General features: G+C 48.2%; 2 protein-coding genes across 4 annotated transcripts in view; one reads left to right on the top strand and one right to left on the bottom strand.

Moving 5' to 3' along the window:
• INHBC (inhibin subunit beta C) overlaps positions 1–6,026 on the bottom strand; it is a 14,725-nt gene extending 8,699 nt beyond the window's left edge. Inside the window, exon 1 of the mRNA XM_025403193.1 lies at positions 5,512–6,026. Within this exon, the coding sequence (XP_025258978.1) occupies positions 5,512–5,824 (313 nt within the window). The 5' untranslated portion in view covers positions 5,825–6,026. The remainder of the gene's footprint in view (positions 1–5,511) is intronic.
• A 4,580-nt stretch (positions 6,027–10,606) lies between these two features.
• Positions 10,607–14,895, top strand: part of R3HDM2 (R3H domain containing 2) — a 188,199-nt gene continuing 183,910 nt past the window's right edge. For all 3 annotated transcript variants that reach the window (XM_025402431.1, XM_025402424.1, XM_025402429.1), the window contains exon 1: positions 10,607–10,693. The gene's annotated coding sequence lies outside the window, so the exon portion shown is untranslated. The remainder of the gene's footprint in view (positions 10,694–14,895) is intronic.

The following is a 14,895-nucleotide window of genomic DNA, read 5'->3' as shown; positions in this document are numbered from 1 at the left end:
CCCGCCTCGGCCTCCCAAAGTGCTGGGATTACAGGCTTGAGCCACCGCGCCCGGCCGAGAAAATATTTCTAAAAGCACTTGCTAAATTAAAAAATAAAACCCCTTACTCTGTGTTGCTAATTTTTCAGAAAAAAAACAAAACGAAACCTTTTTCTTCATGTTGTACATGTAGAGGAAAGAAAAGAAACATAACAACAAAAATTCTTTTTCATTCTTCCTCTCTGACAAAAGGTTCTTAAAGTAAGAAATTACCTCAGAGCAAAAATCAAATCCAGGGTATTTCCAGTAATACAGGGACTCAGAGTGAAGATCAAAACAAATAAAGGGTCAGCTATAAAATCTTTTGTTAGCTGGTCATGGGAACACATGCCTGTAGCCCCAGCTACTCAGAGGGCTGAAGCAGGAGGATCCCTTGAGGCCAGGAGTTTGAGGCTATAATGCAATATTATTGAGGCTGCTAATAGCATAGCCACTATACTCCGGCCTAGGCAACATAGTGAGACCATCTCTAAAACACAAACCAAAAAAACTTTTTGTTTGTTAACATCTAACATTTTTTGAGATTTAAAATTTAAGACAATGTTCTGTTAACCCTTACAACTAGACAAATGCACTTCTAAACATCTTAAAGGTGTTATCCCATGACACAGACTTGTAGCCTAAATAAGGGTCTGTCTTGATAGAATGTGGTGCCTTCTGTGTAATTGAGTAGACTACAATTTATTATTTACAGGGTCCACAGAGTTTAAAAGAGAAGTTTAATACTGAAAGCAGCACCAGTTTGGACTAAAAGGGACAATTCAAAATAAAAAGAGGTCTTTGGGCCCCCAACTCTGGGCAGAAAGTAGGCTGAGAAAAGTACTCAGCCGCAAACATAGATCATTTCCTATTTAAAAGGAAAGACATCTCAGCAGGTAGAGTGCCAAGGGCTGAGAGGGTGAATTTGGAAGTCCAGGAGAGCAGTAGTGCACAATTGGAAATACCAGGGAGCAGAACCAGGCCCTAACTAACCAAGGGAATTCTGGATTTGGAGTGGACCTGATATTTGCCCGGCTGAATATAAGAAGCTTTACGGATCAGTGACTCCTCTGTGTCTCCTATTCTCCCACATCCCATTTTGAACAGGAGTATCTATTATGTTTATCCTGTCCCTGTCTCAGCATTGTATGTTAAGTGCGTGGGAGGTGGAGAACTTGTATTTTTAGGACACAGAGAGTGGTATGCTGGTAAATGTTTAATAACTGGTTTCCAGGGAAAAAAATCAAAAGCCCTGATTCGTAGTCTTTGTCAATTTCTTTTGTATAAATTCTCCCACCATGACTGATTTCAAGCTGCTAATGTGACATCACTGAATCCTAAGTTGGGAGATGTTCACAATCAGCTTTCATAAGTCAGAATAAGCCAGGCGCTAGGACATCACTGAAGGCCCCTGCACCTGAAGAAATGTACCAGAGGAGCCTCACCTATATTTGCACCTAATTCAGGTGATGAGATGCTGGACTTCAAGCTTGATCCTGATGCCATAAAGGGATGAAAGTTTGTTTGTTTTTTTTTTGTTTGTTTGTTTGTTTGTTTTTTGAGACAGAGTCTTGCTCTGTCGCCCAGGCTGGAGTGCAGTGGCCGGATCTCAGCTCACTGCAAGCTCCGCCTCCCGGGTTTACGCCACTCTCCTTCCTCAGCCTCCCAAGTAGCTGGGACTACAGGTGCCCACCACCTCGCCCGGCTAGTTTTTTTAATGTATTTTTAGTAGAGACGGGGTTTCACCATGTTCGCCAGGATGGTCTCGATCTCCTGACCTTGTGATCTGCCCGTCTCGGCCTCCCAAAGTGCTGGGATTACAGGCTTGAGCCACCGCGCCTGGCCAAGGGATGAAAGTTTGATGGGGGTGGCTGGGAGAGGCTGATTGTATTTTGCTTGTGGGAGAGATATAAATTGTTAGGGGTCAGAGGGCAGACTTCAGGAGACTGCCAGATTGGTAGTCCCCAATAAACAGTACCTCATGGCTTTCACGCCTTCATCTAGTTCCATCTCACAGTGATTGATTCTAGGCTTGGCTACAATGACTTGCTTTGTCAATGGAATATTAGTAAGCAAGGTGTATGCAGAAGCTTGAGAATAATTTACACATTGAAATTATCCTCTTGGAATCTAGCCACCATTCTCTAAAGAAACTTGGGATAGACCATTGAATGCTAAGAGGCTTCATGGAGAGAGGCTGTTATGTTCTCTCAAAATTCATATGTTGAAATCCTAACCCCCATGTGATGGTATTAGGAAGCGGAGCCTTTGGGAGGTGATTAAGTAATGAGGGTGGAGCCCTCATTAATAGGATTAGTGTCTTTATAAAAGATTTCTAGAGAGCTGCCTTGCCCCTTTCCTCCATGGAAGGTTATCAAGAGAAGAGGACGCTCACCATAATTCCCTCATCGGCAGGCGCTAAATCTACTCTCTAGTTCCTGCTCCCTCCCACTTTAACATTCAAAGTACTTTACCTGTATTAGCCCTTTAATTCTGTCAACTATCCCATTTAACAAATGAGAGAACTATTAACCACTAGGTCAAACAGCTAATAAATGGCTGAGCAAGAATCTGAGCCCAGGCTATCTAGCTCCGGTTCAAAGCTGGGTCTTGAAACAGGCGGGGGCTGGTGCAGTACCTGTAATCCTAGCACTTTAGGGGGGCCAAGGCGAGCAGATCACTTGGGGTCAGGAGTTCCAGACCAGCCTGGCCAACATGGTGAAACCCCGTCTCTACTAAAAACACAAAAATTAGTTTAGTGTTTTTAATAGTGGTTTAGTGGCGTTCGCCTGTAGTCCCAGATACTCGGGAGGCTGAGGCAGGAGAATGGCTTGAACCTGGGAGGCGGGGGTTGCAGTGATCTGAGATTATGCCACTGCACTCCAGCCTGGGCAACAGAATGAGACTCTATTTCAAAAAAACCACAAAAAAACAAGAGGGAATGAGGGGCCAGAGATGGGAGGGGTCTTCAGACCTAAGAAAGAGCTTGCAAGGGCTCAGTTTGCATTTTCTTTCTTTCTCCCTTTTTTTTTTTGAAAGGGAGTCTCATTTTAATTAAATTAATTAAATATTTAATATTTAATTAATTTTAGAGATGGGGGTCTCTGTTGCCCAGGCTAGAGGGTAGTGATGCAAACATAGCTCAGTGCAGTCTCAAACTCCTGGGCTCGATGATCCTCCATCTCAGCCTCCCAAACAGCTGGGACTGCAGGTGCACTCCACTGCACCCAGCTAATTTTTAGGCCGGGGGCGGTCGCTCGTGTCTGTAATCCTAGCATTTTATGAGGCCGAGGCGAGTGGACTGCTTGAGCCCAAAAGTTCAAGACCAACCTGGGCAACGTGATGAAATCCTGTCTCTATAAAAAAATATACGCTGGGCATGGTGGCTTATGCCTGTAATCCCAGCACTTTGGGAGGGCGAGGCAGGCTGATCACGAAGTCAGGAGATCGAGATCATCCTGGCTAACACGGTGAAACCCTGTCTCTACTAAAAAATACATAGAAAGTAGCCAGGCATGGTGGCAGGCACCTGTAGTCCCAGATACTCGGGAGGCTGAGGCGGAGAATGGTATGAACCTGGGAGGTGGAGCTTGGAGTGAGCCAAGATCGTGCCACTGCACTCCAGCCTGGGTGACAAAGCGAGACTCCATCTCAAAAAATAAAATAAAATAAAATAAAATAAAATAAAATAAAATAAAATAAAATAAAATAAAGTAGCCAGACATGATGGCACATACCTGTAGTCCCAGCTACTTGGGAGGCTGAGGTGGGAGGATCACTTGAACCTGGGAGGTTGAGGCTACAGTGAGCTGTGATCATAACCACTGCATTCCAGCCTGGGTGACAGAGGAAGACTCTGTCTCAAAAAAAAAAAAAAGAAAAAAAAAGTTTTTTAAAAAGAGACACGGGCCAGGCACGGTGGCTTACGCCTATAATCCAGCACTTTGGGAGGCCGAGGCGGGTGGATCACAAGGTCAGGAGATTGAGACCATCCTGGCTAACACAGTGAAACCCCGTCTCTACTAAAAATACAAAAAATTAGCTGGCCGTGGTGGCGGGCGTCTGTAGTCCCAGCTACTCGGGAGGCTGGGGCAGTAGAATGGCGCGTGAACCTGGGAGGTGGAGCTTGCAGTGAGCCCAGATCGCGCCACTGCACTCTAGCCTGGGCGACAGAGCGAGACTCTGTCTCAAAAAAAAAAAAAGAGAGACACGGTCGCTGGGCACGGTGGCTCACTCCTGTAATCCCAGCACTTTGGGAGGCTGAGGCAGGAGGATCACGAGGTCAGGAGTTTGAGATCAGTGATCAGTTTGGCCAACACGGTGAAACCCAGTCTCCACTAAAAATATAAAAATTAGCCGAGTAGGCCGGGCGCGGTGGCTCACGCCTGTAATCCCTGCACTTTGGGAGGCCGAGGCGGGCGGATCACGAGGTCAGGAGATCGAGACCATCCTGGCTAACAAGGTGAAACCCCGTCTCTACTAAAATACAAAAAAAATTAGCCGGGCGCGGTGGCGGGCGCCTGTAGTCCCAGCTACTTGGGAGGCTGAGGCAGGAGAATGGCGCGAACCCGGGAGGCGGAGCTTGCAGTGAGCCGAGATGGTGCCACTGCACTCCAGCCTGGGGGACAGAGTGAAGACTCCGCCTCAAAAAAAAAAAAAAAAAAAAAAAAAATTAGCCGAGTGTGGTGGTGGGCACCTGTAATCCCAGCTACTCGAGAGGCTGGGGCAGGAGAATTGCTTGAACCCAGGAGGTGGAGGTTGCAGTGAGCCGAGATCGCACCACTGCACTCCAGCCTGGGTAACAGAGCAAGATTCTGTCTTGGGGAAAAAAAAAAAAAAAAAAAAAAAAAGACAGGGTCTTGCTATGTTGCTCAGGCTGGTCTGGAACTCCTGGCTTTAAGTGATCCTCCTGCCTTCTGAATAGCTGGGATTACAGGCACGAGCCACTGTGCCCAGCCCCTTTATCCATTTTTCTGAGTCCCATTTTGACCCTGTTTTCTGATATGGTGACCTGAGGTCTAATGGGAACATGACATATAGTGAGGTATTGTAGTCCTGGTGTTTTATTTTTTCTTCTTTTACTCAAATGAGGCATCTGGAGGACAGGGGAAGGGAGGGGCTAGATCCTAGGGCCAAAGAAAAGAGAGACTGCTCACCTCCCAGTCGCTGTGTGCAGGCCCAGGAAGTGGATGGGCTCACACCACAGCCTGTGGGTTTGTGGGGCCTGCAGAAAGAGGAGGCAGAGGAGATGACGACAGGCAGTCTCAAAAGAAGTGAAATTTACCAGCTTTCCAGCTGCCTACTGGTCAGGTCTGAGCTACCAGAGTGAGCCCCAGGGGGATGTGGGGATACCTGGGATAAGGAGATTACAGCCCGTGGGAAGCAGGGGTTGGATGGTTTTTGGGGAAGGAGTCAGAGGTAAGGCTGGTGAGGAAACTTTTCCTTTCCTTGAGAGGTCAAGTTCTGGGGAAAAGCTACAGACCAGGAACCCACCTGTCTCGGCAAAGCTGATGATTTCACATTCCTGTTCCCTGTTGTCCTCCGGAAGTGCCCCCTGTGGGACCCCATGGAGGCGCTGCAGTGCAGTCCTCAAAGCAGCTCTGGACACAGGACGGTTCAGTGTTGGGCGCTGGCTGAGGTGCAGCTTGTCCAAGATGCTTCTCTTGGCCAGATGAAGAAGCAGCTCCCGCTGGCTTTCCAGTTCCAAGGTGGGCCCTCCACATGCTGGACACTGACCACCAGCTCTGGGAGTAGCCACTGTGGTTGGAGCCAGGAGGAAAAAGGCCAGAAGCAATGAGGAGGTCATTGCTGGGGGAGGCCCTTCTTGAGCAACACAGACTCAGGGCTCAGGGTCTCAACAGCTGTGGTCTCAACTCTGTCCTGGCTGCCAGAGGCCCTGGAAGAAGTGTGTGTCCAGCTGGCATGGCTCCTTGTTGCAGGGGACAGAGCAGCAGCCAAACATCTGACTTGAAAATGAAGCCAGTTACAGGTAGAACTTGGCAGAATCTGCCAACGCATAGTCAGTGAAAGTACAGAGTGGGGGACGTGAGGAGAGGTTGGTTTGTTTAGGGAAAGACATGTCCCTGGGCCAATGTTGGGAGACAGTTGTTATCCATGTGAGCTGCCAAACCTGGGGACAAAGGTGAGAGATTAAATTTCTCCTCAGATCACTACCCTTGCTGGGAATCCTGGGGATGGGGGAAAGGCACAGATCACGGGTTTTGGGAAAGAATGTTAAAGGGAGACTCTCAAAGAAGAACGGGTCATTGGCAAGGCACTTTAGCTCACTGTCATGCATGAACAATTGAGAGTTGCATTCTTTTTTGCCTGGTGTTTCTCAAAGCCCATTCCCATCCCTCCATCCTCCCTCCCTGGGGTTCTCAATCTAGCCTTATTTGTTAGCCTTGGTTGAGTTTTGCCCAAGAGGTCTCAAAACCATGAAGTCTGAAGGGTAAGGGAAGGGAGGCACAGTGTTCTAGCCATGTCTTTGATGCTCTCAGAGGGAACTCTTAAGGTAGGCAAAGGCCTTCAGTTCCAAATTTGCTCACCCTTTGGGGTTTTTATCTGTCTTGGAAAAGAAGTTTTGAGTTTTTTTTTTTTTTTTTTTTTTTTTGAGACGGAGTCTCACTCTATCGCCCAGGGTGGAGTGCAGTGGCATAATTTTGGCTCACTGCAACCTCCGCCTCCTGGGTTCAAGCAGTTCTCCTGCCTCAGGCTCCTGAGTAGCTGGGATTACAGGTGTGCACCACCACTCCCAGTTAATTTTTGTATTTTTAGTAAAGACGGGGTTTCACCATGTTGGTCAGGGTGGTCTCGAACTTCTGACCTCGTGATCCACCCGCCTCAGCCTCCCAAAGTGCTGGGATTACAGGCATGAGCCACCGTGCCCGGCCAGGAGTATAGGTTTTAAAGCCAGGTATTCTTGGTTATTGTTCTTCAGTTCTTGTACTTGTCTCAGAAACATTTCAGGCTTTCATTCTGTGTCACAGCACTGAGAAAAGAAAACAATTTTAATCTGGGAAATGCAAGTCTTTTAAAATGATCAGGCTCAGAGAGACATTAAAATGAGACAGCAGACCAGGCATGGTGGCTCAAGCCTGTAATCTCAGCATTTTAGGAGGCCAAAGCGGGCAAATCATTTGAACTCACGAGTTCAAGACCAGCCTGGGCAACATAGCCAGACCCTATACATACTAAAATAAAAAAATAAAATAAAATAAAAAGAAACTGGGAGTGGTGGTATGTGCCTGTAGTCCCAGCTACTCAGGAGGCTGAGACTGGAGGATCATTTGGGCCCAGGAGGTTGAAGGTGCAGTGAGCTGTAATCATACTGCAGCACACCTGCCTGGGAAATAGATTGAGAGCATGTCTCAAAAAAAAAAAAAAATTAATTAAAATAAATAAATAAATAAATAAAATGAGACGGCAATCATGTCCTACTCCCTGCTTTTGAGCTATGTATTCATCTCTTGATGAACAGCATCAAGCAATTGGCAATGTGGCAATAGCAAGCAATTGCCACAAGTAACTATAAATTAACCTAATAATGCTGCACTGGACACTATAACCTAGATCCTATAGCTTAACAATGTATAGCCAATCACTAATCAATGTTATTTCTGTAAACCAACAAGAATACCCGACAACTTTGTATCAGCCCACTCCCTGTCCCCTTCTTTTTAGCCCTTAAAACATGCTTGTAGGTGGGGCGTGGTGGCTCATGTCTGTAATTCCAGCACTTTGGGAGGCCGAGGTGGGCGGCTCACTTGCGGTCAGGAGTTTGAGACCAGCCTGACCAGCATGGTGAAACCCCATCTGTACTAAAAGTACCAAAAAATAAAAGTAAAAAATAAAAAAACATAAAAAAAATTAGCCGGGCGTGGTGGCACATGCCTGTAGTCCCAGCTACCTGAGAGGCTGAGGCAGGAGAATCACTTGAACCCGGGAAGTAGAGGTTGCAGTGAGCCAAGATCACGCAACTGCACTCCAGCCTGGGTGACAGAGCAAGACTCTGTCTCAAAAATAAATAAATAAATAAATAAATAAATAAATAAATCTGGTACTTTGGTTTAATTATTGTACCTCAGGTTTCCTCATCTATAAAACAGGTATAATAATAGTACCTACTTTATTGAGGATTTGATAGTAACAGTAGATCTAGAATGCTACACATTGTATATTGTACTTACATACACATAATACAAATATTAACTATTATTTCCTCCTGGTCATCACTGCCTGATCTGGAACTCCTGAGCTCAAACGATCCTCCTGCCTTGGCCTCCCAAAGTGCTAGGTGTGAGCCACTGCACCTGGCCAAGACAAAAAGTTTAAATCGTGGTGAAAAGTGGCAGGTTAGATTAGTTCAGCTCAGTTTTTAGTTGTATTTTTCTTCCCCCGTTGCTGTTCTCCAGGGGGTTGAGAGAATTTGGGGGCAGGAGGCAGTAATGACCAGGCGAGAGGGCTGGGAGAGGTGGCTCACACCTGTAATCCCAGCGCTTTGGGAGGCCGAGGTGGGTGGATCACCTGAGGCCAGGAGTTCAAGAACAGCCTGGCCAACATGACAAAACCCTGTCTCTACTAAAAATACAAAAATTAGCCAGGCATGGTGGTGAGCGCCTGTAGTCCCAGCTACTCGGGAGGCTGAGGCAGGAGAATCACTTGAACCTGGGAGGTGGAGGTTGCAGTGAGCTGACATTGCACTAATGCACTCTATCTGCCTGGATGACAAAGTGAGACCCCATCTCAAAAACAAAAACAAAAACAAAACAAAACAAACAAAAAAAACAGGCCAACCAACCTGGAACTTGCTCATCCTTGAAGGAAAGATGAACTTCATGCCTCTATGACTTTGCTGGAATCTCCAGTCTTACCTCTCTAGTGAACTATTTATAGTCTCAAGATTAGCTGGAATTTCACCTGTAGTTTCTCTGTAACTTACTCAACCTCTTTTACCTCTAAGAATGAATTGTTGTTCCTTGTATTTCCATAGCACATTGAAACCTTTCTATTATAGCACTTAAATTGTACTATAATTATTTGACTTTTTTTTGCCTACCGCAGTTCCTGTCGCAAGGTACATATCTAATGGTCGAATTCTACAAAAGACTACATTGCTTCTTTTTTTTTTTTTTTTTTTTTTTGAGACGGAGTCTCGCTCTGTCGCCCAGGCTGGAGTGCAGTGGCCAGATCTCAGCTCACTGCAAGCTCTGCCTCCCGGGTTTACGCCATTCTCCTGCCTCAGCCTCCCGAGTAGCTGGGACTACAGGTGCCCGCCACCTCACCCGGCTAGTTTTTTTTTGTATTTTTTAGTAGAGACGGGGTTTCACCTGGGTTAGCCAGGATGGTCTCGATCTCCTGACCTCGTGATCCGCCCGTCTCGGCCTCCCAAAGTGCTGGGATTACAGGCTTGAGCCACCGCGCCCAGCTTACATTGCTTCTTTGAGGGAGTTTGGTTAGTAAATTATCCACACGCACATAATCAATAACTAAATTGATTCTGCCTAGAATGGACAAAACGGGGAAGGTTGAAAATTTAAGATTTTTTTTTTTTTGAGACGGAGTCTTGCTCTGTCGCCCAGGCTGGAGTGCAGTGGCGCGATCTCAGCTCACTGCAAGCTCCGCCTCCCGGGTTCACACCATTCTCCTGCCTCAGCGTCCCGAGTAACTGGGACTACAGGTGCCTGCCACCACGCCTGGCTAATTTTTTTGTATTTTTAATAGAGACGGGGTTTCACCGTTTCAGCCAGGATGGTCTCGATCTCCTGACCTCGTGATCTGCCCGCCTCGGTCTCCCAAAGTGCTGGGATTACAGGCCAGAGCCATCGCGCCCGGCCTTAAGATGATTTTTGAGAACTGTATCTTAGAGAAGGGAGGATGGTAAGAATGTGATCTTTATAGGACAGGCTGAGTTCCTCCTAGGTCAGGTTTTTTCATCTGTAAAATGGACATTTACCTGAATTATAGTTATCCATGTGTAGAGCGAATACCGAGTGCACGTTCTTTGGTACAGGAGTTACTGCCCTAAGTGAAAGGCTGTTTTGAAAGTGCTCTGTAAATTGAAATTACTTTAGGATGATCACTATTAATATTATATTGAAATCCAGGGTATTCTATCTGACAGACTTGATGGGTTTAAGGAGGACCGAGGCTCCCAGTGGCTCCGGATTGGTGTCCTGACACAGGTAACGCGGAGGGAAGAGAGGGCTAGCGAGCGAGTGCGAGTGCGCGCGCGCCCGCGGGAGTGCGTGCGGCAGGCGGTAGGCCCCGCAGGGCTGCTGAGGCGCACGCGGGCAGGCAGGAAGCGGGGACAGACTGAACGCAGGACGCGGTGACGACAACGCCGGACGTAGTGACGTAGCGCGTAGGCCGCAGCGGGGGGCGGACTCTGGGCTTTTCTTCCCCTTCTGATTTCCCCTCCCCCTTTTTCTCCCTTTCCGGGTTTGGTTCCCCCCTTTTCTTCCCCTCTCCCCCTTCCTTCCCAAGCCCCTTTCCCCTCCCCCGCCCCAGTCCCCCCTGTTTCCCAGCCCTCGGCCCCGGGGAAGCCCCGGCCGAGAAGAGCCCGCCCCCAGAAGCGCGCCGCCGCCGGCCGTCGGGGCCGAGCCGCAGCCGAGCGGCCGTGGGCCCGGGCGGCGGGCGGAGACGTGGGCGCCCTCCCCGCTACGGCCGGTGCGAGGTGAGGCCACCTCCCGGCCGAGGGGGCTGGCGGCCCGGACGGTCTGTGGGGAGGGGGCGTGGCGGCCGCGCGGACGGGCGCTAGGAGGCCCCGCGGCCTGGGTTTCCCGCGCCGGGCAGCCGGTCCCAGGGAGGATGGGTCAGAGTGGGATGGCCCGGGGAAGGAGTGTTCCAAGTGTGCGCAGCTGGACAGAAGCCGGAGGGCGCGGGTCGGAGGGCGGAGGGCGGCGGTGCGGGGGCAGAGGGATGGCGCCACCTGTGGCCTTTGCGGGGGCACCTAAAAACTGTTGTGCCCTTGTAGTGCTTCGGGGTGGCTAGCTCCGTGTGTTTCTTGGGTGGCGGTTTTCCTTCGAGCTTGGAGCATGGAAAAATAGGACGGAGAGGTGTAGAAGTGTTTAAAATCATACTGGTGTCCAGGTTTATCACAGGGACGGGGATTTGAGTTGGCACATACGGGGATATGTTTCTATAGCTTAAAACTTGGGCCTACACTAAGCTCATAACTTACTTGAGGCCCTGAAAACGCTTTGATTCGTTTTCCTGTAGAGCTAACATCTTTAAACATTTGTGGCCATTAGTCTTGGAACTACCAGGAATTCTTTCTTAGAGTGAATTTTTATTGGATAATGAGGAGAAATGACTGAATAACAATCCCAGAATTGCGTTAAAACGGAAGAAAGAAAAGTGGAAAAGTTTAAATTCACATCCCAGTTAGGTGAATATCCTTGTACATGTGTTGTTCAAGTGGATAACTAAGACTGAGAAGCCTGAGTCCTGTCTTATGTGCATAAGCCACGTGGAGACTCAAGGAAGGAGGAAAGTGACAGGTTTCATTTCAGGAATATCACAAATTCCTAGCATTTTGTATTTTTAGATAGATTTGCAGTTGCATTATTTGTGGCTTTTCTTCCTAATGCTTTTTTTTTTTTTCATTTTCTTCCACCAATATTCCCCCACCCCACCCCCAACCCCTTTTTGATGCTGGGGTAGCAAGACAAAAAGTTGTATTTTTTTTGAGACAGGGTCTCAGTCTGTCACCCAGGATGGAATGTAGTGGTTCCTTCTTGGCTCAGTGCAACCTCTGCCTCCTGGCCTCAAGCGATCCTCCTACCTCAGTCCCCCAAGTAGCTGGGAGTAGAGGCGTGAGCCACTACTCCTGGCTGATTTTTGTGGAGACGGGGTTTCACCTTGCTTCCCAGGCTGGTCTGGAACTCCTGAGCTCAAGTGATCCACCTGCCACACGCCTCCTAAAGTGGTAGGCGTGAGCCACCGCGCCGGGAAAGACAAAGTTTAAATAGTGGTGAAAAGTGGCCTGTTAGATTAATTCAGTTCAGTTTTTAGTTGTATTTTTCTTATCCTGTTGCTGTTCTCCAGAGAGTTGAGAGAAAAGATAACTTTTTTCTTGAAGGCCTGATGAACTCTTAACAAGTTAAATTTCAGAGTGGCAGTTCTAGTTGTCTTTGTGTCCATTATATGATTAGTAGAGCTTCACAATTTTTTTTTTCTGTAGAGATGGGATCTTGCTATGTTGCCCAGGCTGGTCTTGAACTCCTGGCCTCAAGTGATCCTCTGGCCTCAGCCTCCCAAAAGCACTGGAATTACAGGTGTGAGCCATTGCTCTTGGCAGAGCTTTACAATGTAAAGTTTTTAAAAAATTTGACAAATAGCATGCCTGAGTGGCTGGGTTGGGTGGCTCACGCCTGTAATCCCAGCACTTTGGGAGACCAAGGCAGGTGGATCACCTGAGGTCAAGAGTTTGAGACCAGGCTGGTCAACATGCTGGAACCCTGTCTCTACTAAAAATACAAAAAGTAGCGAGGGGTGGTGGAATCTGTAATCTCAGCTTCTTGGCAGACTGAGGCGGGAGAAGCACTTGAACCCGGGAGGCAGAGGTTGCAGTGAGCCAAGATTGTGGATTGTGCCACTCTACTCCAGCCTGAGTGACAGAGCGAGACTGTCTCAAAAAAAAAAAAAAAAAGCATGCCTAATATTTTTTAATAGAAAATTAAGAGAGGAGATGGCTTCCTTTCTCTTTCAAAATAAAAACTAATGTTACTTTTGTTGTTTTTTGATTCTGTTCTCCCTCTGTTGCCCAGGCTGGAGTGCAGTAGTGCAGTCTCGGCTCACTGCAAGCTCTGCCTCTCAGGTTAACGCCATTCTGCCTCAGCATCCTTAGTAGCTGGGACTACAGGCGCCCCCCACCACACCCGGTTAATGTTTTGTATTTTTAGTAGAGACGGGGTTTCACTGTGTTAGCCAGGATAGTCTCTATCGCTTGACCTCATGACCTGCCCACCTTGGCCTCCCAAAGTGCTGGGATTACAGGCGTGAGCCACCGCGCCCAGCCAAACCAATCTTAACTTTAAAGCTCTAGATCTGTGGCACTCTTTCCCCCTAACATGCACACTGGCCTCTGGCTGTTCCTTGAGCACACTAGGCATACTTCTGCCTCAGGGTCTATGCTCTTGTTTCCTCTTCCTGAATTACCTTTCTCTAAGCTGCATAAGAGCATAGCCTGTCTGTCCCCTCACCTCCTTCAGGTCTTTACTCAAATTTCACTTTTTTTTTTTTGAGATGGAAGTCTCGCTCTGTCGCTCAGGCTGGAGTGCAGTGGCATGATCTCGGCTCACTGCAACTTTCACCTCCTGGGTTCAAGCGACTCTCCTGCCTCAGCCCCCCCGAGTAGCTGGGATTACAGGTGCCCACCATCATGCATGGCTAATTGTTCTGTATTTTTAGTAGATATAGGGTTTCACTATATGTTGGCCAGGCTGGTCTTGAACTTCTGACCTCAAGTGATCCACCCACCTCTGCCTCCCAAAGTGTAGGGATTACAAGTGTGAGCCACTGCGCCCTGCTGAAATGTCACTCTTTTCTTTCTTTTTTTTTTTTTTGAGACGGACTCTCACTCCTGTCGCATAGGCTGGAGTGCAGTGGCGCGATCTCAGCTCACTGCAACCTCTGCCTCCTGGGTTTACACCATTCTCCTGCCTCACCCTTCCGAGTAGCTGGGATTACAGGCGCCCACCACCATGCCCGGCTAATTTTTTTTGTATTTTTAGTAGAGATGGGGTTTCACCGTGTTAGCCAGGATGGTCTGGATCTCCTGACCTCATAATCTGCCTGTCTTGGCCTCCCAAAGTGCTGAGATTACAGGCGTGAGCCACCGTGCCTGGCCCAAATGTCACTGTTAACAGTGATACTCCCTTGGCTATCTGGATGGCAAAGCCCTTCCTGCATATGCATTTACATAACTCCCTATCCACCTTTTCTGCTTTATTTTCCGCCTCAATCCTTATCAACCTGTAACATATATTTTAATCTCCCCCAGTAGAAAGTAAGCTTCAGGGTCAGGCGCAGTGACTCTCGCCTGTAATCCCAGCACTTTGGGAGGCCAAGGCTGGGGCATCACCTGAGGTTAGAAGTTTGAGACCAGCCTGGCCAACATGGTGAAATCCCGTCTCTGCTAAAAATACAAAAATTAGCTGGGTGTGGTGGCACATGCCTGTAGTCCCAGCTACTCGGGAGGCTGAGGCAGGAGAACGTCTTGAACCCGGGAGGCGGAGGTTGCAGTGAGCCGAGATTGTGCCGCTGCACTCCAGCCTGGGCAACAGACCGAGACTCTGTCTCAAAAAAAAAAAAAAAAAAAAGTAAGCTTCAGGAGAGCAGGCATATTTGTTTTATTTATTTATTTAATTTTAATTGTAATTTTTTTATTTTTGAGAGACAGTTTTGGTCTGTTGCCAAGGCTGGAGTGCAGTGGCATGATCTCAGCTCACTACAACCTCCACCTCCCGGGTTCAAGTGATTGTCCTGCCTCAGCCTCCTGAGTAGCTAGGATTCTGTAATCCACGTGCCACCACGCCTGACTAATTTTTGTATTTTTAGTAGAGATGGGGTTTCACCATGTTGGTCAGGCTGGTCTCCTGACTTTGTGATCCTCCTGCCTCGGCCTCCCAGAGTGCTGGGATTACAGGCATGAGCCACCATTAGATATTTAATAGATAGTCAGGCTGGGTGTGGTGGCTCACACCTATAATCCCAGCACTTTGGGAGGCTGAGGTGGGAGGATCTCTTGGGCCCAGTTTGAGACCAGCCTGGGGCAACTTAGTGAGAGCCTGTCTCTAAAGAAATATAAGAAAAGGGCCGGGCGCGGTGGCTCAAGCCTGTAATCCCAGCACTTTGGGAGGCCGAGGCGGGCGG

The sequence above is a fragment of the Theropithecus gelada genome, chromosome 11, assembly GCF_003255815.1.
Source record: "Theropithecus gelada isolate Dixy chromosome 11, Tgel_1.0, whole genome shotgun sequence".
NCBI classification, from domain to species: Eukaryota; Metazoa; Chordata; class Mammalia; order Primates; family Cercopithecidae; genus Theropithecus; species Theropithecus gelada.
This window is presented reverse-complemented; position numbering and strand designations above follow the sequence as displayed.